At 43.7% G+C, this 22652-nt stretch overlaps 1 protein-coding gene across 1 annotated transcript in view; it reads right to left on the bottom strand.

Moving 5' to 3' along the window:
• LOC138276821 (ethanolaminephosphotransferase 1-like) overlaps positions 1 to 22652 on the bottom strand; it is a 355017-nt gene that overhangs the window by 74869 nt on the left and 257496 nt on the right. The window contains exon 8 of the mRNA XM_069219207.1: positions 14390 to 14570. Coding sequence (XP_069075308.1) covers positions 14390 to 14570 — 181 coding nt within the window. The remainder of the gene's footprint in view (positions 1 to 14389; positions 14571 to 22652) is intronic.

The raw sequence follows: 22652 nt of genomic DNA on the forward strand, positions 1-22652 counted from the left end.
GTGTGGCACAAGGAGGCACTAGGGCCTTGTATATCTGGCCCTATGTAACTCAATTAGGATCTCGTCATATCAATATATTTTTTTATCAGTCAAGCATAAATTTGCTTTTCTCAGGCTTGGCTTTACCACAGGCTGTGCAGGTGCTTGCGTGGTGCTGTGCAACTCTGAGCTGCAGCCTTTTATAATGTAAGTAAATCAACGTAATGTTTGGCATTGCTTTGCACTACGTGAGTGCCCACCGCAGATCATTAGGGACTTGCTTAGGATCTGTCACGCAGTGCTGCACTACATGACAGGGAAAGTGCAGGAATGCCCTGTATTTATGTCAATAAAGCACATGCCTGCCTTTTCTCCTGCGCTGCGGTCTTTTTGGCAGCCTAGCGCCAACGCAAGGGTGCCTGTGTTGCATGCAGGATTTTTTTGTTTTGTTTTGCTGGAAGGCCCACCTTCCTGCACGAAAACAATCCCCTCAGGCATTTTCCTCTTGTTATGTGTGCTGGAGAATGCAGCGCAAATAGAGAGAGGAAGTAACAAGGAGAAATAAAGATATTTCTCCTTCTTATGTCTCCACTGGGAAGGCATAGTATTCTGGCGCATTCCCAGGTTATTCAGTTCTGGAAAATCTGGGAATGCATCAAAATTCATGGGAGTTGTATTGGAACACCCACGCAACGCCCATGGGACCCCTTCCCAGGGTAGTGTAAGGCAGCACAGCAATTTGCGCTGCATTGCCTTGCTCCAGATTTATATGGGCCACTTAGGGCCACATAAAGTGGACAGTGCGTGGTTTCATAAATCGCGTTTAAAGTTTATGCCGCGCATGTAACATGTTGGGCGGTGCACATGCAAGGCAAACCGACTCATGAATACGCCCCTTAGTATATAACACCCTTATCAGGGCGTACAGGGCAATCAGGCAGAGCCCAATGGGCTGGACTGACAGGTCAGCATGGACCTCGTGTTTTTAGCAACTTGCGGGCCAGTTATTTGGCCAAGTCTGCCATTTTTTACCTGTTGATTTCCATGCTATCACCCCACACCTTACCTGCAGCAAGCACAAATGCATTCAGTCTCCTGTACCTTGTGGAATACCCATACAGAGTGTCTTTACAGCTCAAAGCTGGTCTGATTCTCAAACGTGGGCCGCTTTTTGTACATATGGGGCCATATGTACGAACACTTTTTCCCATAGACACAGAATGGGTAAAAACCTTTGCTACATCTGGCCCATGGTCTGCTAACCTGGGCCACTTTTATTTTGGTGCCCGTGCCTATCTTTTGTCCCATTCCAACCCTGATCTTTAGTATGTGGAGTAGGACTCGCCCTGTGTCCACCAAATACCCAGATCGAAAGTCAAGAAACAACCAATTGTGGGTTCTACATGGTCGACGGCACATATCTAAAAGTACCTTGCATTTTCCATGTCCAAGGCATGATGCCTGGTCACCTGAATGACAGACATTATGTGACAGATTGTATGACAATTGCCCATAGCTTAAGAAGAGAAATATGCTCACATTTGTACATATGCTGAGACTTATGAGTCAACCGCTAAGAAAAAGGGCTCATGTATCACAAAAAAAATGTTTGCTCTCATTTCTATGCTTAAATATATACATTTTTACTGAATCCCCTCACAATAATTCATTTTACCAAGAAGCGAAAGAGTTTCAAATGCAATGTTCTCCCAATCGAGCATCCCATTTTCAGCTTCCTCAATAGAAGGGGGTTCCTGTCCATTTACAAAACTTCCCAGAGGCTAAACACAGAATTTAAATGGATGCGACTGGATGCCATTGCTAATAGGGGTAGGTAAAGCAATTACACCGTATGATTTATTTATATACATCAGCTCAGGACAAAAGATGGATGGATGCATCTGGTTCTATTAAGCAAAGTCCTAATTGCTGAAAACTGTGATTACTGAATCTTCTGCCCGGACATAATTACAAAATGTACTGTAATGGAACACAGTGACTGCACATCACATGCTGCAAACAGGGCAGATGCTACCGATTAAACAGCCTTTGAAAAGCAAAAAAAGGAGGCTAAGTTCGTCAAAGAAAAAAGAGATTTATAGCCACAACGAAAAGTGAAGGCTGCTGTCCAGCAACCAAAAAAATAATAATAATAAATAACTCGAATGCTTCTCAAAGCCACACACAGTTCATCACATCGACAATCTGCGCCCAGTTGGGGATTCCTGCAGCGCTCTTAATGAGCCCCTATAACGTTTTTATTTTTCAAAATGAATTACAATCATGTGTCATATTGTTATGAAAACCTTATAGAAAGTGGGAAATCCGGAGACCAGGGGCTTATAATATAATTGAAGTTATTAGATCCGGCTCTGATGAATAATATGTAAGACTGCAAGGGTGTAGCTTCCATCAGTGACGTAACGAAAACTGAGCACCCCCTCCCCCTGCAAAGTGCATGGAGGGGCCCCCACCCCACCGAGTCAGGAGCTCTCAGGCCAGGTGCACGCCGCCCTTGCACAGCGTACTGTGCTGAGGGGGGCTCCTGGAGCTCGGGTGCCCCCCGCACTGCGGGGGACTGCGGGGGCCTTTGTTATGCCAGTGGCTTTCATTGGTGCAGAAGGTGCAGTGACACCAGAGCCCAGGGGCATGAGGGGCCCACTCAACCTTGGTTACTGCCGTATTATACAATTCAAACAGAAGTCAAGGAGGCCATTTCTTTCTGTGTAGTAGGGCTAATGAAGCCATGGTCTGCATGTTGTGCACCTTTTATGTATCACAGCATTCACTAACCACTTGGTCTACTGATGGTCAGACTCAGGTCTCAGATTGGTAGGTTGCCCCTGATTGAAGTGATTATTGCTGACATGGTTTGAAGATTGAGGGTTTTTGAAATAGAGGTACCCTATTAGGAATGTAGACATTGCAGTCAGCTGGGTCCCGGGAACATAGGGCCCTCGTTTCCTTTGACTTCGATAAAGCCTTTGATGCTCCACGGGGGAACTTCATGTTCTGCTTGTTCGAGTGCATGCATTTTGGCAAGCTTTCACAGCTATGTATCTGTACACTATTCTAGACCATGGGCGAGAAACAGAGGGAACAGGGAGCTATCACTGAAGTTCACCATTGAGTGTGGTAGCAGCAAGGCTATTGTGATGGAACCACTGGCGGGTGGTTTAGACAGGATGCACAGTTCAGTGGTTTTAGGTGGCCCCTGAAGACAGTATTTTGTTGTACGCTGATGAAGTCCTAGTCTGCATCAATGACCAGGAGTCCTTCCTGCCCCGTTTGATGCGCATACTACAAGTATACACCAATGGATCAGGATTGAAAGTCAACTGAAGTAAATCCACAAACATTCCATTAACTGAGGTACATGACATTTGACCACATATCAAACTAAACTGGCCTGATCACCACATTAGGGCCCAGATTTTTCACTCAAAACTGCGTTAGCACAGTTTTGCGTGAAAAAGTATAGCGCTGGCTAGTGCCATTCCAAGACGCCGGCCGGGCGCCATATTTATGGAATGGCGCTAGCCGGTGCTAATGCCCTGTTAGCGTCCTTGTAAAGGATGCAAACAGGGTGGGGGAGGCGTAGGGGAAACCGGAGCTTGTGTGCCGAATTATGGCGCTACACTGTTTAGAGGCAAAAAAAAAATGCTTCTAAGCAGTGTAGCGCCATTTTCTGGTGCACAACCCCCATGGACATGGCTCCTGTCTTAGTAAAGACAGGAGCCATGCCCACCACCCCAATGGCCATGCCCAGGGGACAAATGTCTCCTGAGCATGGCCATTGGGGCCAGCGCCATGCAGGGGGCCCCAAGTCAGGGCCCCAGGCGTGAAAAAAAAAATATATATATGTATATATATATATATATATATATATATATATGTATATATATACATATATATATTTTTTTTTTCACGCAGGGAATATATATATATATATATGTATATATATATATATATATATATATATATATATATATATATATGTATATATATATATATATATATATATATATATATATATATATATATATAGGGCACCTGGGGCTCTTTCTATGGTCTCTTACCATGGAAATATGTCTACAGGTCCCCTAATGCCTGCCCATACCCAGGCATTAAATAATGGCGCTAAGCAAGATTTTATTTAAGGCCCCCATCCCTCTGTGCTTGATTTTAGCACGAAGAATAAATATGGCTCTAAGGCCATATCGTCCTTTTCTGGACGGGAACGCCTACCTTGCATCTCATTGATGCAAGGTAGGGTTTCACGTCCAGAAAACAATGTTAACTCCATCTATTTGGCGCTAGACGTGTCTAGCGCCAAAGTATAAATATGGAGTTAGGTTTGCGCTGAATTAAAGTAAAAAATTCAGCGCAAACCAAGTATAAATATGGGCCTAAATATCCGGGTATGGACATAACACACATCAGAGAGAGGGTTTGGGACAGGAATGTTTCACCCCTGGTCTCCTGGGAGCAGCGAAACATGGATATCTGAGAAGAACTCCCTCTTAACATAGCCAGTGGAGAAGCACTAGTTAAAATGATATCCCTAACCCTACTTATATATGCTCTACAAAACTACCCATCCTGGCGGGAAATGGCTCAGGCACACAGCAACCCTGCAAGGTTTCCACGCATGGGCCGGTGTAGACATTTCTAAATTAGAGGATATACGGGGGACAGCTCAGTATGCGCGTTTCAATATGTCAAAGACACATACAAAATGAATATAGTGCAGTTCTGTCGCAATTTACAATTGCGCCATTCACTCAACCAACACTGAGAAAGTCTACAGGCTCTTCTGGACCTGGAGGCACCGATCACAGTGTCTCAGATACGGTGAAAGGGGACCTCCCAATATATCCCGCACTAGTACACAATACCCCAGAGCCGATGGCGGCACTGAGAGAGCGATGGGAGTGGGATGTGGGAGCACTGGAAGAGGACGACTGGGTGGAGGCCTGGATGGTCCCCAGATGACTGGTGGTCTCCATGAGGCTGCGACTAATTCAGCTCAAGTACCTACATAGGGTGTATTACAGTCCCATGAGATTGAGCAAAATGAAGCAGAGTCCTGACCCTCGATGCCTACGGTGCAAGCAACAAAGGAGCAGATTTTTCCACTTTATACGGGAATGTGCAGTGGGTACTGGTACACCGTTTGTGATAGTTTTTCCCTAATAGTAGGCCGGTTGGTGGTACCTGAACATAAAATGGTGATATTGGGACTAATGGAGGAATGGGGCGGCAGCAGATACACTAGATTGCTGGTAAATTGGGTCTCCTCCAGTGCTTAATTTGTAAATAAAAACGTGCCGGAGCCCAACGCTCTCCTCTGGATCACGCGGCTGCTGCAATGAAAAATGCGAGCACAGAATATTCAGGCAGTGTAATTCTAAAGCCATCTCGGTTCTCATTAATCCATTTACAGTCACTCCCTGCCTCTTCAGCTCACTCTTGCAGCTTTCTGTTTTCTACCTTTGTGACGCTTTTCCGTTTTTCTCTCCCTCCTTTCTTTTCCATATGTGTCTTTTGCTCTCAGTAAATGCTTGAGGCAGAACAATAAGTGCCGGCCCTCAAAAATAAGTGCCAGTGGCCCACACCGGAAACCACGGCTCAAATTAAGCACTGGTCACCCTCTTGCGAAAAGGGACACTGCTAAGCACTGGAGAGGAGAGGGCACCCCGCCATTGGCGGAATGTACTTGCAGGATGGACTATTCCTTCCTGCTGAACGATATGTGTACGAATCCAGAGGCAGCCCTGAAAAACGGCAGAAAGTCTTGGGGGCCTGGACTGCACACTCCACGATCTACACGATTTGAAGTGTCGTGGAAAAGGCACTCCCTTTATAGTCCACAGGGAGGCGTGGGGAGAGGGAGGAGAGGTTGTACACAATTTGACTTTAATGTGAAGTGTGAAATTACACAGATGTTGGAAAAATCAAATAAAAAGAGTAGGAAAAATGAAAGGATCTGGCGGTCTGCTAACTAAACATGAATGTAAGAAATACCGAGCTCTGCAGGGCGTTTTCCAGTGGAGGGTTCGGTCTTACAGACAGGTAAGAGAGATTCAAAAATATTTTTTGCACCCTTCATGAAGATTCATTGAAACCTTTGCATCTTGCACATTTTTTCACTTCGGCACTTCCGAATGAAAATAGACACTTGTCACATTCAAGAAGAGAGCATTGGTCTTTACTGTACACTGACAAAATGATTCTGCATAATGTACCAGAGCTTAATTTGTGCTTGTTGTTTCCAGTACGGAGCACTGGCACTTATTTTTGAGGGCCTGCGTCTATTTTTCTGCCTAAAGCATTTACTGCGAGCAAAAGGCACATATGGGAAAGCCAGATAGGAGAAAAACGAAAAAGCTTCACAATGGGAGAAAGTAGAAAGCTGCAAGAGTGAGCTGGAGGGGCAGGAGTGGCTTTAAGTGGATTGAAGAGGCCTTAGATGGCTTCAGGATTACGCTGCCTCAGTATTCCGTGCTCGCACATTTAATTGCAGCAGCCACGTGTTTAAGAGAACAGCTTTGGGCACTGGCACCTTTCCATTTACAAATTAAGCACTGTAATGTACACATCCCCCCCAAAAAAACCTTGTTCTGCACAATGCTAAAGTGCACAGAAAAGCTCAGCGAAAGTTTAATTTGTATAAAAATCTATATCATTTTACCACTGTGCTTAGAAAAGCTCTGCGCAATTTAAATATGGACAGGAAAATGCTGCTAGTGATAATTATCTTGCAATGCAGTGATATTTATCTCACTAGGAAGGGAGAAATTTTAATGAGCAAAAGTATGCCAGGAAACTTCACAAAGTAAGAATGTTGAGAACTTCACAAAACAAAGCTGACAAAAATAAAATCTTTGTGCCATGGGTGTCAATTCACCAAAATCCCATGGGTAGTGGAAGTGACATCACATGCAGTCGCTAGTTGTGGGTCTTATATGGGGCTGGGCGGCGAGCAGGGGGGGCAGCAGAGGTGGTGGCGGGGGGATATTAATACAATTAAAAAAGTAAACTTACCTGCACGCAGGCCGCACCGCTCCTCTGTCTCCTCTGCTGCAGCGGGCTGTAGGCACAGGCTCCCAGCCTGACTTGCGGCCAATCCTGACACTGCTCAGAGCACGTCACGATTGGCTAGGAGCACCCAACCAGGGCGCGCCCAGGCAGACTGTGAGCCTGTGCAGGCTCTCTCCAGCCCGGCCACTTTGTTTTGCTGGGCTGTAGAGAGCCTACTGCGCATGCGTGTTTGGCCGGCCCGAGACGGCTGGCCGGCCAAACACACTTGCGCTCTCATTGCTTGTCACCACGTGGCGCCGGCCCTCTAGAAGAAAACGATAATAAACTAAGTTATTATCGATTTCTTTTAGAGGTTTTGCAGCTGCCGCTGCTGGCATGGGACAACACTTCTCTGCCCTAATGGAGGAGCCGCCCCTGATCACATTTCATTTGACCTTTACTTTGTCTCACACACACACGCTTACACATACACAAACATTCAAACACTCTCACATAAGCACTCTAACCCGCAAGTATGCGTACAACATATATTTAAAAGCATTTTTACTTGCCTTAGCTGCCAGACAGTGTCATATTCCAGCTAATAGTACTCCATTTTTTTAATTATACTAACAGTGAATAATATTATTCACTATTTGTGTAATACAAATTTTTACAGAAACCAGGATAGTGAAGCCAAAACTTACATCCATAAGGTCAGCTGCCCCTGTGTTTCAGGCATTGCATTTTGCCACCTCTGAGGCCAGGGGGCGCAAAGGCACTGCCAGGGGTCACAAGGGGCAAGCTAGGGGTCACAGCTGCGACCCCTGGCATCTCCTAAATGTCCATGCTTTGTAGGTCTGAAGATATGTGAATTCTATAAAGAATAGTTTTTGTATTGGAATAGGACCCTTCCAGTGCGAAAACTACACTTTTAGCACTTTTCCTACTTTGTATGTATACTGTACAATGCAGCACATAGTGAAAGTAGGAAAAAAGAAGAGAAATTACATTTCTCCTTGCTACTCCTGCCCCTAGGAGGTATAATGTTTTGGCACTAATCCATGGTTATGAATGTTTGTAGAAAGTTTGTAGAAACCCATGAGTGGTTGCATCGAAACACCAATGTACCAGCTATTGAATGCCCTATTGACGCAAAGTAACACAAAGTAGCAAATAATGCAACTTTGGGAAACCATGCATCACAATTCCTGATTTGCATTGGATAGTCAATCTCAGTAAAACACATAAGAGTTACAAAAGGTACGCAAACCCGGCGTTAAGCTTTCATATATCTGGGCCTAAATGACAAATGGTTCGAGAGCTGATATTTCACTTCTATTGGTCCATATAGGAGAGTTAGTGGTATACAAATCCAGGCTCTCAACCTGTTTAAACATTCCTGAAAAGAACTATTCTGGCTGGCAAAAGTGGTTAGGTGTGATGGGGTGGGATGATCTGAGCATGGAGTGGAGTGGTTTGATATTCTGAGAGGTGGTGTGGTGCTATATGGAATGGGATCGGTTGTTGAATGTGGTAGGGTGTGATGTGGTGAGATGCTGCATGATGTCGTGTTGGTGTTGTAATTCCTTCTAGTGGCATAAGATGTACGGTGAGGTGTCGCGGAAAAAGGAGTTGTGCTTTGGAGATTTCTTCGTGTTGAGGGGACGATGAGAAATTGAGTTGCTTTGTTGTGAGTTTTGTGTGAAATACTGTGGTACGATTCAGTATGATGTGGGGTGTAGGACTGACTAGGGATTTGTGGAGTACAGTGAGCATACGTTTGTGAGATGTACAGTTTGTTGGATGGTCGTTTACATTCTAGTGTTCAACTATGCAAGCTGTATCTTCTGGCAAATGCCTGGTGTTACGTTTGTGTATTTTGTTTTATGGTATGGATTAGATGAAATGCAGTGTTGTATTGAGTTCTGCAGATGAGCCTCGTCTAATGGAGTGGTAAAATGACGCGTGATGGAGGTGCAGTGATTAACAGGTTATTAAAAGTTTTGGTGGTGTGCAATGGCAAGTGGTGAAAATTCACAGCTGCATAGTGGTGGCTGCGTAAAATTTTTCCCAAGCAAAAAGAGCGAAGCAAGCGAGTAAAACAGATCAAAGGAGGTTTAGGGGATTCTCCCATCGAGAAGAGAACATCGTTATGGTTTTTATAGTACATTTTAAGAAAACACTTTGTTGAAGCTATACCTTTTAAAGGCAACTCTGAAGGATACTTTTTAATTTACGAAATACCAGAGCGTGCCTTCCTATTTTTTTTTTTGCATGAGTAACAATTATCTCAGGCAAATAAGTTTATAATTTGTCAAATTTGTACAGTGACTCATGTCATACTTTTTCTTTCTGCACACATGGCTGCCTGCCCTACAGCCTGAGCGGGTAAATAATAAGAAATGAAAGAGCTGGAAGGCAATCAGTCACAAAAACTACGTAATTAAACCAAAATATGCTTTTGTCTTAATATAAATGCAAGCAAAATACCAAGATCCAATCGTTTGTCAAAATGCTGCTTTCTATGGGGACAAAGACAATGAAATGAAAAGGTTTGTGGTGGGGAATCACAACAGAGCCTTGTCCCAGTATAAATTACCAAAAGGTCGTGGACTTGTGCCAACCTGTGGGATTTTTGTGTGAGTGATCTAGTTTTTAGTTTCTATTACACAGTTTTCTTTGTCAGGTATTTACAATGCAGGTGGAGAAGATCTGTAACTCTGTTTATAGATTATAAATTGTTACCCAGTTCCCTTTATCAAAGTTTTGCTAACTCTCTTTTGAATGCGCTAGGGATGAGGCCCCATTCCATACCCAGATTACATCAGTTGCCCTGCCTTATCTCTTCTAGCAAGAAATAGCCCTGTGAGATAAACGTGGTGACAACTGCTTGTTTTTTTATGTAGCATGTTTTGAGATAGACTGTACTAGTATTTTTGTGTAATTATTTTTATTTTTAAAGAACACAAGTAAGCACAAAATATTAGATGACATGGACTTTGGCACATTATGGGGGTCATTACAACCCTGGTGGACGGTGTTAAAGTGGCGGTAAGACCGCCAACAGGCTGGCGGTCTTTTTTTGAGGATTATGACCATGGCGGTTACTGCCATGGTCATCTGCTGCTTCTCCGTTCCGGCCGCCAGGGCGGAGACGACTGCTGGGCTGGAGACCTGGGTCTCCAGCCCGGCGGCCGTGACAATACCGCCGCCGGTATTTTGACCCGGCTTACCGCCGTGGATTTCCAGCGGTAGGAACCGCCATGAAATCCATGGCGGTAAGCACTATCAGTGCCAGGAAATCCTTCCCTGGCACTGATAGGGGTCTCCCCCACCCCCACCCCGACTCCCTCCCCTACAACCCCCACCACTCCTGCCACCCCCCAAAGGTGGCAGGACCCCCTCCCCACCCTGACCCCCGACATTACCTTACACATACACACCCGACACGCACGCAGGCACCACCAACACACATACACGCACACACACCGACATACATGCCAACATCCACACACACAGTCAGACACGCACACCCATATTCAAACATACACGCACACATCCATACAGACATACCTACAGACATACACGCACTCATTCCCAAAACACGCAACACCCCCGCAAGCATACACGCACTCACACACCCCCTCTACATACACCCACGCACACCCCCATGCACCCACACAACACACAACACCCCCCCACCCCCCTCCCCTAACGGACGATCGACTTACCTGTTCCGTCGATCCTCCGGGAGGGAACGGGAGCCATGGGGGCAGCTCTGCCGACACCACACCGCCAACAGAACACCGCCAACAGAACACCGCCGCGCCGAATCACAGAACGTGATTCGGTGGGCGGTGTTCTGTTGGCGTGGCGGTGGAGGTGGAGCAACCTCCACTTCCCCGCCGCCCGTCAGTATGGCTGTTGGCAGCACTCCGTCGGAAAAATGACACAGAGCTGCCAACAGTCATAATACGCCGAGCGGAAAACCGCCACCACTGGCGGTCTTCAGCACGGCGGTCCCTCGGCGGTCTTGTAAAAAGACCGCCGAGGTTGTAATGACCCCCTATGTCTTTGCATCAATACAATTGCTGCTATCCAGCATTAAATAACTTTTAATAAAAAAAATGTCTTGTCATTAACTTGGGAGAGGTGGGAAGGAGTGGGAAGGTGATTGGCAGTAAAAGGAGTTCGGGGAGGTATCTGTATGGCTCTGGTGATGGTGCTTAATGCCACCTTGTAAATACAGCCCCTTCACAAGCAGCACTTTGCAGGGAAGAGGTGTCCAGTGGGTGTTGCTGTGGGCGTGCCACAGTAACACCCATTGCATTTCGATGCTGCCCCAGATTTACAAGTTTTCTTAAACCTGAGTCAGCGCCCAAATCTAATGCCACCCCAAGGGTGGTGTTAGATTTGGCACAACGAGGAGAAACGCTTTCATTTCTCCTAGTTTTTTTGCTCTTTCTATGTGTGCTGCACACATAGAAAGAGAAAATCGCCATTTAAGATGGTTTTTGTGCAGGAAGGTGCTCCTTCCTGCACAAAAACAATCTCCCCCTCAATGCAGCCATCCTTGCACTATGGTGCAAGGGTTGCTGTGTTGGCGCAAAGCAGCATATTTAGTGCCGGCGTAGGGGGAAATATAGGGGTGCGCTGTATTCCAGTAAATATGGCACAGTCCTGCGCTTTGAAAATATTGCTGTGCAACGCTGCCAAATTTGGCAAAGCGAAGCGCACCCTCATTTTCTCTTAAATCTGGCCCTTATTGTTCTGAGGCGTTGTGGGGTTTAGTAGGAGAATTCCATGTTGGACTATTCTATTACGGGTTACCGGATGCGTTTGTATTTACTCTCCGTGAGTGTTAAGTTGTGCATGATGTGCCCAAAAGCCATGTACTAGCATTTTTAACTAAATTTTCATCATCATCAGGGTCTGAGTGGGCAAAAAATTAGGTCTGGGCACCTAAATAAAAAGGGCTTCCATTAGCGAACCAGATAGCTAGAAACGTGTTACACATTTGCAAATCAGGCAGTTTTGAATACGTAAAGACAAGCTGTTTGGATATTTTGCAAGGAATAAGAGACTGTATGCATTTGAATTTACTGCAGGCAATGTTTGTGTTAATATTAGTGAAATCAACAGTAAAAACTGGACTACTTGGCCATAAAAAAAGGCCCCAAAATTGCAAAAACAATTCCCTACACATTGACATGTGAGACCCGACCATCGAGCACTACCTAACTGCCCTGTGGGCCAGTTTGTTCCTCTTCATCATTAAAGAAGAGAAAGGTGCAGGGAATGGAAAATGACTTCCTCAGATGGATCTTGCTTCAATTCTCTCTATGGGGACAGTCCAGGTATGATGCCACTTCCGGTACCCAAAAAACACACTTTGAATGCTAAACATTAAAATCTTCATTTGAGCTGGCAGAAAGCCTGGACTCTAACCCCCAAAATTTCGTGCAGACATGACAGCGATGGCCTGAGATTGCCATACATATACGTGTGATACATGGCACACCATATATCACAATTGATGTATTACTTGGCTGACAACGATGAATGACCAGTCTGGCTGTTTATAGAGCAATCTGTGGTGGGCGTGCCGCCTGGCTTCAGCACCCTTAACAATGACGAGGCCCTGCCATCCAACATATGTCCCTCACACTGAAAGCAATGTGGCCTACATGAAGAGTTGCGTACAAATTGTTGGGTACTGACAGTGCTGTACCTTGGAAGGCGTCTATGGTCTAACGTGGGCCTTAAAATATGACATACAGTAATTCATTGGCCCCAATAGTCAGGAAGAGCGAGTCATACAATAGGGGATTTTTATGAAGGAAATATATTTGTCAATTGCACAGGATTTACACTGCTGTTATCGCATTACTTGCAGTATCAGCAATTACTGCGTTGTCTGAAAAGTAAACCCAGATCTGACCCAGTGACTCTCTGAGTCGCCCTATCAGACACACATCATGACATGGGGAGCACCAAGCGGTACATCACTATTATGTACCTGATCCTTCCTGATTCACTAAAGTCCAACAGCGCTAGGCTGGAGACTAAGATATTCTGGTAGACTAGGCTAAATGTGGAGTATACAGACGAAAACTGGTCAGACCTTATGGACCATCACAACCATGCCCTGAGAGAGGTCAGACTGAAGTATTCTGACTTCAACTTACTTCAGGATTGGTTTTGATCCCTGTATAAATTAAAGGTTTGTTTACTACAGGTTGATTGCTACTCATGATGCGCGGAACCGGATTTTGACAGTGTTCACATTCTGTTGTGCTGCACATGATTGGGTCATTTATGGACCACTGTGTGGAACACATTACACAATACTAGCCTCCTTCACTTCACTAATTAGGCGAAATATCAGACACTAACGAAGCCACCCCACAAAGGTGGAGGTGATGTTGATAGCCAGAATGGTAACACAAATATGTATCCTTGGACATTGGCACTCACCAAACACATCCACCTACCCACCAAGAATGGTTGGCTGAACTTTTCAGACTGGCCACATATAAGAGGCACATCTACAAACCCAGGACAAACTCCCTATGCTCCATTCATAAAATAGATTGATCCTTGAAAATCCACACCATCCCCTTTTCATCACCATTGTTACTTGAAATTACATTAGTATCATTATTCAACCGCCATCCGCACATGGGGGATGAAAGGCCACTCCGCGCATGGCCTTGTGGTAATCCACTTATACTGGGACTGATAGGGACATAAGGTGCAGGTATGGAGCAACATCCAATACTGTACCACAGATGTGTCAAATGGGGACTTACTGGTGGGGCGAGATTACAGCGCGAGTCATAAAGTGATGTGTCTAGTTTAAATGAAGGCAAGAGGTGTGTTAATACTGATTGTGTAAACACAACATATTATACTAAGGGGAAATAAGGCTACAAGACCTTTATGTGAACTTGGCTACAGTGCTGGGGCTCCCGGGGTGGATGGGGCGAGGTGAAGAATATTTGTACCACTATTTACATCACTGCGACAGTATCTTCATGCTTTTACATTTTGTGCTGTCATGCGTTATACCTTTATATTACTTTGTTGGCCAACTAGTTATACAAACTGGACCTCGGTATGAGACTTGTATTTTTCTAAAAAAAATAATAAACAAACGTATAAAAAAGAGAACGGTGCAAGGGAAAGTCTTAAGTATCACTTGAAGGGTAAAGCCAGAAATGCCTAAATAAAACAGATTAATTTACGTAGGCTCTTGCACAGTATCAGTTTACATTGGTTTGGGGCTAGCAGCAAAGACGTGAACACATTTGTCTCGCAGACCCTTCATGGAAAACATGGCGAGCATCGAACCGTGATAATGAAAGTCTGGTTAAGTACTCACAGTTACATTTGAAAAAGTGACTCCAACCATCCATAGAAACAGTCGGGGTTGTTTGGCTAGTATGTCGCAAGGCGACAAATGTACCCAGGAAGTAAGAAGCACAAACAGTAGGCAGGGAGAAAACAGCGGCAACAACCCTTCGTACAAGGAATGTGTCTTCAGTGTTTTATTTGAGTAGGCCCTGTAAGGGAAAATCAGGACATCACGTTTAAGATTTGTGTTTCCTTTGTGAAGTATTGATACACTGAGACTTGACTTATGATTGTGTATTTTTATACAGAGCACCATTTGTATGTGGGAGCCACCAAAATGCAGAAAATGCGGCGGAGTTTATGGTAAAACGAGAAAAAATATTATTTATATAGCATTCACATTTCTTTTGGTGTCAAGAGTGCTGTTTCATGACAAGGATGTTGACCCAAGCATTAAAAGAGTTAACAGATGTGGTGATGTGAGTGCAATTAGAGAAGTGTTACACTTCTTAATCAATGTGTACCCATTATCTATCTATCTATCTATACATATGTGTATGTATATATATATATATATATATATATATATCGGAAACAAAGCAGTCATTAGACCGTGAGCAAGACTCGCAAGAGTTGAAACGCATTGGTGATCGCCCTAATGATCGCCATAAAGTGCCTTTGTAGATGTTCTAGGAGTGCGGCATGTTAGATTACTGATTTTTTTATCTCTGAGGAGCTCTAATGAGAGCGAAACACGTGTCAGGGGTTCCTTTTACTCATTCCAGGTTGGCTTGGATGGTACTTTACCAGTGCAAAGCTGTAATACTGTGCCTGGAGTGGTAAATAGCTTTTGTAATTTTACAGCTCGGCAAGGTTGACACTGTGTCAAACCTATGCTTAAAGACTTTGCTGTACAAATGGCTAAAGACTTTGTCACAATCTAGCTCGGCATGGATAGCACTATGCTGATCCAATGCTTAAAAACTTTGCTAGATAAACAGACATTTGAGGTGAGCAAATCTAGAGCGTCGTTGGTGGTGCAGGGTGCTCCTTACTAGAGCTGCTCTCCACCTAAACTTGGGAACTACCCAGAGTTCTCTATTCTTTTTTGTATATCTATCTATCTATCTATCTATCTATCTATCTATCTATCTATCTATCTATCTATATATACATATGTACATATATATATATATATATATATACACATATATGTTGGATGACACTGGATTGGCATCTTAAAGTAATCAGTATCAAATGAGAGAAAATGGCATTTGGATCAAAATGTATACTTCCACTTATGTTGTGTGCTATAAGCTCAATTAATTGATTAGTACTGTCAAACAAGCAATCACAGTGAACCAGTGAATGCACCATAGCAAAAGGAACACATATTAACAGCAGCAAAAAGATCTGACTTTGACCTTATACATTTTATGTGCATGATATACAGGTGCGACTCTCTTATTTCCTTACATTAGATTACTTAAAAGAATATTTACTCATGCTGGCCAGCTCTAAATAGCTAAACACCCAGGCAGCTTTCTCTAGAAATGTAAACTTATTTCCTTCATCACCCTCAAAATTCCCATACGTTGAAAACTTGCCCTATCTGCAGTGCCACCCTGAATTGTTTTGCCTTTTGCTGAACCCTATTTTTTCTGGCTACACTTTACCCCAATTAACCAGTGATAAAGTGCATGTGCGCCTCCTTTCATCATGGTATAATTGATATACTCCTTATTGGCATATTTGAATTACTCATAAATCCCTGTAAATTAAATTCTACCAGTGGAATGCGCCACTCTTTGTACCAACCACTGCAGGGGCACTGTAAAGCATGCCTCCAGTAATACCATTGTAGCCTGGCTGTGCAGTTTTAAAACTGCAAATTTGACATGTCAAATAGCTCCTTTTGACCGGTCTAATCCTTCCTTTCAAATATTAATAAGTCACTTGTTAGTAGGCCTTATTGCCTGTATGGCAGGAGGCATGGTATGTAAAAGTAAGGCATGTAAATGTGTATTGTTAAACATGTCCTCATAGTGAAAACGCTCTAAATGCTATTATCACTGTAGAAGGATTCGATGTTCCACAGGAAATAATTGGAATATTATATTAAGTTTATTAAACATTATCTCCACCTAGGAAACAGCTACAAAATTAATTTGTGGACTTTTTGAAACAGTATTACAAGAACACTTCACTGTAATAAATATTTTAAAAGGATGGGTTTTAGAAAATGACATTTGTCCCCTTTCCTGAAGTCCTTGGAAGCTAAGTCTGAATTTTGTTCCCCATCTTCTGCGAAACATCTAATTAGCATTTCAGTGTTAACCCCAGTAACCTTTACCCCATTAGTTAGGGCATCCACACACCAACTTATGTCAGACATAAATCCTGCATCTCCAGGACCCACTTTAGAAACCTCCTGGACCTGTGGGATCGATAGAGTCCTAAACCTGCTGTCTGAAATGTGAGAAGAGCCTAGAAGACTATCCCTTCTCTCCCTCTTGTACCTAGGACAAAGAAGTGGACTTCAAGGGTCAGGAGACTAGCCTCCTGTTAAAGCTACAGGGACACAACAAGCTACAAGAAACCTTTTCCTGGATCTTCCTAGCTGATCAGTGGCAGCTGGACCTGGACTGGACCCTACAATTGGCCTCTGCCTACCACTCTGTGAGTCTCTAAGTGACTCTCCTGAGGTTTTAGAAATGTACTCCTTTAGTGGATTGGAACTTAAGGGACTAAAGTCAGAAGGTAAAATCCTTGACCAGGACGAACCTTGTTAGTCTATCTGACCCACTCTCCATCGTGGTAGTGTCAGATTGCAGGCCTTGTTCTACGGCAACCATTGATTTTCATTAGCACTTTGTGCTTCTTGGTGCGATTTCTACTTAAGACTTAAAAAATTCATATATCCAGTGCCCCTATTGGATTTTTGTCATTTTGGAGTCACTTTGGGCCAAATATACTAAGCATTTTTGGGGTCCCAAACAGCCTGGTTTGCAGAATTAGACCGTTTGTGACTGCAAAAATGCTTTTTCAGATGTACAAAGCCCAAATTGTGATTCATTAACATATGTCTACTCTTGAAAAATGAAACTTCATTTTATTTTTTTTATTTTTTAACACATCCCGTTTTCCTTTAAGGATAACAGACTGCATTGAAAACATTGCTTTATTTTTAAAAAGTCACAGACATAGTGGTCTGCTGACCTCCGCAGGCCACCTTTCCTGTGATGGCAACAAATCCTAATGGGTTGTAAATTGCGACATACCTCATTGATATGCATGAGTTAGGTCTATTTGTGACTCACTAGGAATCACTAATGAAACACAAAAGAGTTTCATACATTAGGAATAGTTATTTCCTAATTGTGATTTCCAGGAAATGGCCATTAGGAAATCGCTATTCCTAATCTTTTGTTTATAACATTTTACTATATTTTTTTTATTGGTTTTGGGATTTTTATTGTTTTGCATTTTTACTTTTTGTAGTTTTAGTAGTGCATAAGTACTTTACACATTGACTCTAAGTTAAACCTGTCTGCACTGAGCCATAGCTACCATGGGCATGAGCTCAGGTTTATTACTTACAGTAGTGGTTCACCCTGACGAGGACTATGATTATTACTTCAGGTGGGTACTTACCCTTCTTAACTATTATCCCAGTTTCTTACACCAAGGATGTCTAATATGGCTCGCCTCTTTTAGGTATTGTTGTTCACAGATTTATACGAATATTAATACGAATCCCATCATCTATCCTTCCACTCCAAAGCTTATGACAACTTTAATGGTCTGTCACTGGATCTTAGGAACAATCAAAGGGTTTCAACAGCTGGTTGAACAATATTAATCAACAATATTTATTCAGGACCAGGATCAATGAGTAATGGAGGGAGCCCACAAACCTCAGAAAGGAGTGAGCATTTCCATTTGGAAGTCAGTTTTTGAAAAGTAGGATCTTTGTAAGAAATCACTTAATTGGTTGAGGGGGATGCAAGCCCCACTCAGGCAACAATCACAATCATTGACAGGGTGAAGCACAAAATTCACTAAATTAACCTCTATTTGCTTGCACAAAAGCAGTCAGGCTTAACTTAGAGTCAATGTGTAAAGTATCCATCCAGCACACAAATAGTAATATTGTGAAAACACAAGAAAAATCCTAAACCAATTCAGAATAACATAGTCAATTTTAGTGAATAAAATTGCAACAGAATGAATTAAATCTAATCATGAGAGCCAGAGTTATGATTTTTAAAAATGTTTATTACAAAATAGCGCCTAAAAGATCAAAGTGCCAACTGTGGGTATCTGTTTGTGCGAGAACAGGGCAAAGTAAAAAGTTAAGGCCGACCAGGATGGAGTGCAGTTCTGATACGTGAGATAGGACCTGGTCCTGGATCACCTTTGGACTTAGAAGACATTTTGAGGAAATGTACTTGAGAAGGTAGACTTCAGTAGGACAAGGGAGCGAGCGGTGTCCAAGGAGTGGGCGTTGTTGTCGGGGACACGCTGGATGAAGTCGCAGGGAAGATTTTAACCTTCAGGCTTAGTCAGTTTTTTCAAAGTTGAAAATCAGCAGCGGGAACAAGCTGCAGACTGTAGCAGATGAAGGCTCCACGAGGACTGACACTGTTGTGTAGAGGTCCCGCTGCTGCAGGGGAAAATGTAGCAGAAGCTACTGCAACATCAGGCAATCTAATTTTTAGGTTTAGGCAGGAGCAGCAATTAATATTGGGAAATCTATTGCTGTTCAACCATAAGGGTAATTGATCCAAAGCCTCTTCGTACCCATTAATGTATTGAGTATAAAGATACAAACCTCAAGGTGAAAACTTCAATTAATTGAATGTTTTCCACAGTAAATCCAGGAATTGAAAACCTGAGAATGAACGCTTTGAAGGACTAAATGAAGATCGTTCACCGCACTCTTCAGTCAAAAAGTGCTCGCAAACACAGTGAACACTCTGACAACTCATGTAAGTTGCACTATGAACCAATGCCTTTTAAAAAACCAATGAAGAATAAGACTGTTTTTTTCCAACCAAGAGTATCTGTTGTTCCTTTGATGCAAGAGTTTCAATGTAACTACACTATACAGAGATGGTACACATACTATATTAGAGGTAAATTAAATCAACTATGAGGGTTCTAGTTGAATGATAAATGCCCACAAAAAACAATAAGAATCTCACAAAGCAATTTTCTTAATTTAATCTCTTTTCAGTTGTATCCAGTCTTGGCCCTGACGAGAATCCAAAATGGCAATGTTCGAAAAGCGTCAACCTCTACGCATTAGGGAGTTGTTGGACTTTTCAACTGCATATCGGCAACTCTTTTTGGAAACTTAGGTGCCTTGGTACAAATAATTAGTTGCTTCAACCACTGTACATGCTTCATTCTAGGAATTTGGACAATTGGACAAAAGTTGCCAAACTGTACTGATAAAATAGACCCAACCCCTTAATACAACTTTCTAAAAGTGGCATTTTCAGAATTCTGAATAAAAATTCCTACATTCCCATTAAAGAGAATTTTACATTACAGTTCACCTGAGTCTAAATATGGCATTTCTACCTTAATCCACTCAAAATGTAGCACGTATTAAATGTACTAGGGTAGGCCAATGTTATTCAATGGGAGAGGAAGGCCTTACAGTAGAGAAAACAAATGTATAGCTCAAATCTCTTTATTAGTTTCATAACAAAGAAAACATAGCGTTTCCATGAGCTCCTATCACTCACCTTCTATAGCACAGATAGGAATACACATAACAGTTACCCCAACTTCCCCAGGCCCCTTGGAACTGCAGTGCTAAGGAATATTGTAAGTAATGTGGTCTCACATACCTTGCCATGTCATCCTAATTAATACTCTCTTGGCAGGGATCAACAGTAATGCCCGTCAGGCGAAGGAGACAGGGTCATCTAGGTTAGGTGAGTTCACAGTATTCTGAGGATAATACAGTGATAAAAGGATGCCAGAGCTCAGAATATGAAGTGCCCTGTGCTGAGCGGGTTAGGGTCAACCGATCTATCCCACAGTATGTACCAGAGCCGGTGTAGCCAACCCTGGTGAGGAGGAGTCTGCCCTGTACCCCAATGTGTCAGGATATTCTGTAAAGCTGCCCCTGAGGCCAAACCAACCTGTCTTGCCCTGCATGATTTAAGTGAGGATGTGAGTTCATTTGGAACCCCAGAATTGTATAGGCAGGAAAACAACAAATCTGGGTGCTGAGGTGATTATCAACATCATTCAGTATTTGAGTCCAATACGTAGTTAATTTCCGGCAGTTCCATAATAAGTGCACCCAGGTTCCAGGGGAACTGCAGCCATGCCAGCATTTGGGTTTGTGCGTGGGGTTACCCCGATGTAAGCAGACTAGCGTGAGGTACCAATACATAGCTATTTTGGTAGCCATTTTGATACTGGCTGTGTTACGAGCTGAGTGTTGTGCGGATAACCCCAATTCCTTGAGGGTCAGTGAGCAGCCAAGCTCCGATTCCCAACGCCCCTAGCTTGTCGATTTAAACTGCAGGGTGGGCTGACGCAGGAGGCCATAGAGTTCAGTGATAAGACGTCTGTCTGATGTCTGAGTTACCAGCCACTTTTCAAAGGTGGTAAGACAGCGTTGCGCCCCAAGACGAACCAAGGGGTGCATCAACCAGTGCCAGATTTGAAGGTAATGCAATCGCTCAGTTTCGGGTTTTGCATAGTTGGAGTAGAGTTGTTTAAAGGGCAAGGGACTCTCTTCACCAAACAAGTGGCCTACGGATCAACACCCAGCTCGCTGCCAGTGTTGGAACACAGATGGATTAAGCCCCAGGGTGAAATACATATTGCCGACTATCGGTGTCAATGGAGAGGGGAATGAGGCCATGCCTGTTCATGTGCTCACCCGATCCCAAACATCTAAAGAAGTTTTGGTAATGGGGGATCAATGGAGATTCTCAGTCAGGCATCCTTATGCAAAAAGGGATTTTTCAAAACATGCTGTCCTGCCACCGCTCTATACACGGAAAGCCAGCGCTTCTCAGATTCTTTCCGAGACCTTTGAAGGAGAAACCGAAGTTGTGCCGCTTGGTATTAGTGGAAAAGATTCGGGATGCACAGGCCTCCCTTGTTCGGTGGTCTGTAGCTCTGCTCCTTCCGCATGTGGGAGCAGCTGTCAGTCCACACAGAGCAGTTCAAATCACGATGCAGGGCTTGGATCGTGCCACTGGGCAGTTTAACTGGCAATGCCTGAAACAGGAAAAATATCCTAGGCAGGATTGACATTTTCCAGGCAGAATACCAAACCAGGAGAGATGGTATAGGGGATGGAGGTAGTCGCCCATTGTATTGGGTAGTTGCATGATAGGGCTGCCTGTGAGGCCTGTATAAGAGAGAGGTTGTGGGCTTGAGATTAATGCACATTTATGCGGAATCCCGCTACCTGTCCAACGGTCTCCAGTTCTTTCAAAAAGCCTGGGCGAGAAGTGGCTAGCTCCTCCAGGGCCATCAGGAGATCATCAGTGTAAAGACTGATGGACTGCTCCTCCCCACCAAAAGGGATCCCTTTTATACCAGGATTGTTTCAGATTCTCTGGGCCAAAGGCCCCATATGGAGCGCGAAGAGCAGGGGTGATAGGGGACACCGCTGGGGAGTGCCTCTACAAATAAGGAAAGGGGCTTATGTCTGCTCGTTCATCCAAATTGTTGCAACCGGATGGCAATAATTACTGAGGATCCGAGAGCAGAACCTCTCCCCAAGTCTGAAAGGTTTAAGTGCAGCCTCTAGGGAGGGCCAGTGGACCTGATCAAATGCTTTTTCAGCATCTACAGCCAAGAGCATTCGCTCTCGGTCTGAACGCTGGGCTTTGTCAATTAAGTGTAGAATTATTTTCGTGTAATCACTACATTGACAATGGGGCACAAAGCCTGCCTCATCTAGGCAAACAAGATTGGGTAGGAGAGGGCCCAAGCAGGCTACCAAAATGCCAGTGAATAACTTGATATCGACAATGAGTAATGATAGCGGGCAGCAGGAGGTGCACTGACGTTTATCTTTGCCTGATTTCAGTATAACAACAATTGATGCCTCCAACATGGAAGATGGAGTTAAACAGTCGGGTTAAGAGGGGAGCGAGAGTTGTGTTGAACGTTTTGTAAAATAGCGCTGGTGAGCATTAAGCAGTTTTCACTGCTCCTTACAGCCAGCGTTTTCCTGGTGGTGATGGGCAGTAAAAACTGACTTCTAATTCCACCCATTAAACAAATCATAAATGAAGCAATATCGG

Source organism: Pleurodeles waltl, chromosome 2_2, assembly GCF_031143425.1.
Source record: "Pleurodeles waltl isolate 20211129_DDA chromosome 2_2, aPleWal1.hap1.20221129, whole genome shotgun sequence".
NCBI lineage: Eukaryota > Metazoa > Chordata > Amphibia > Caudata > Salamandridae > Pleurodeles > Pleurodeles waltl.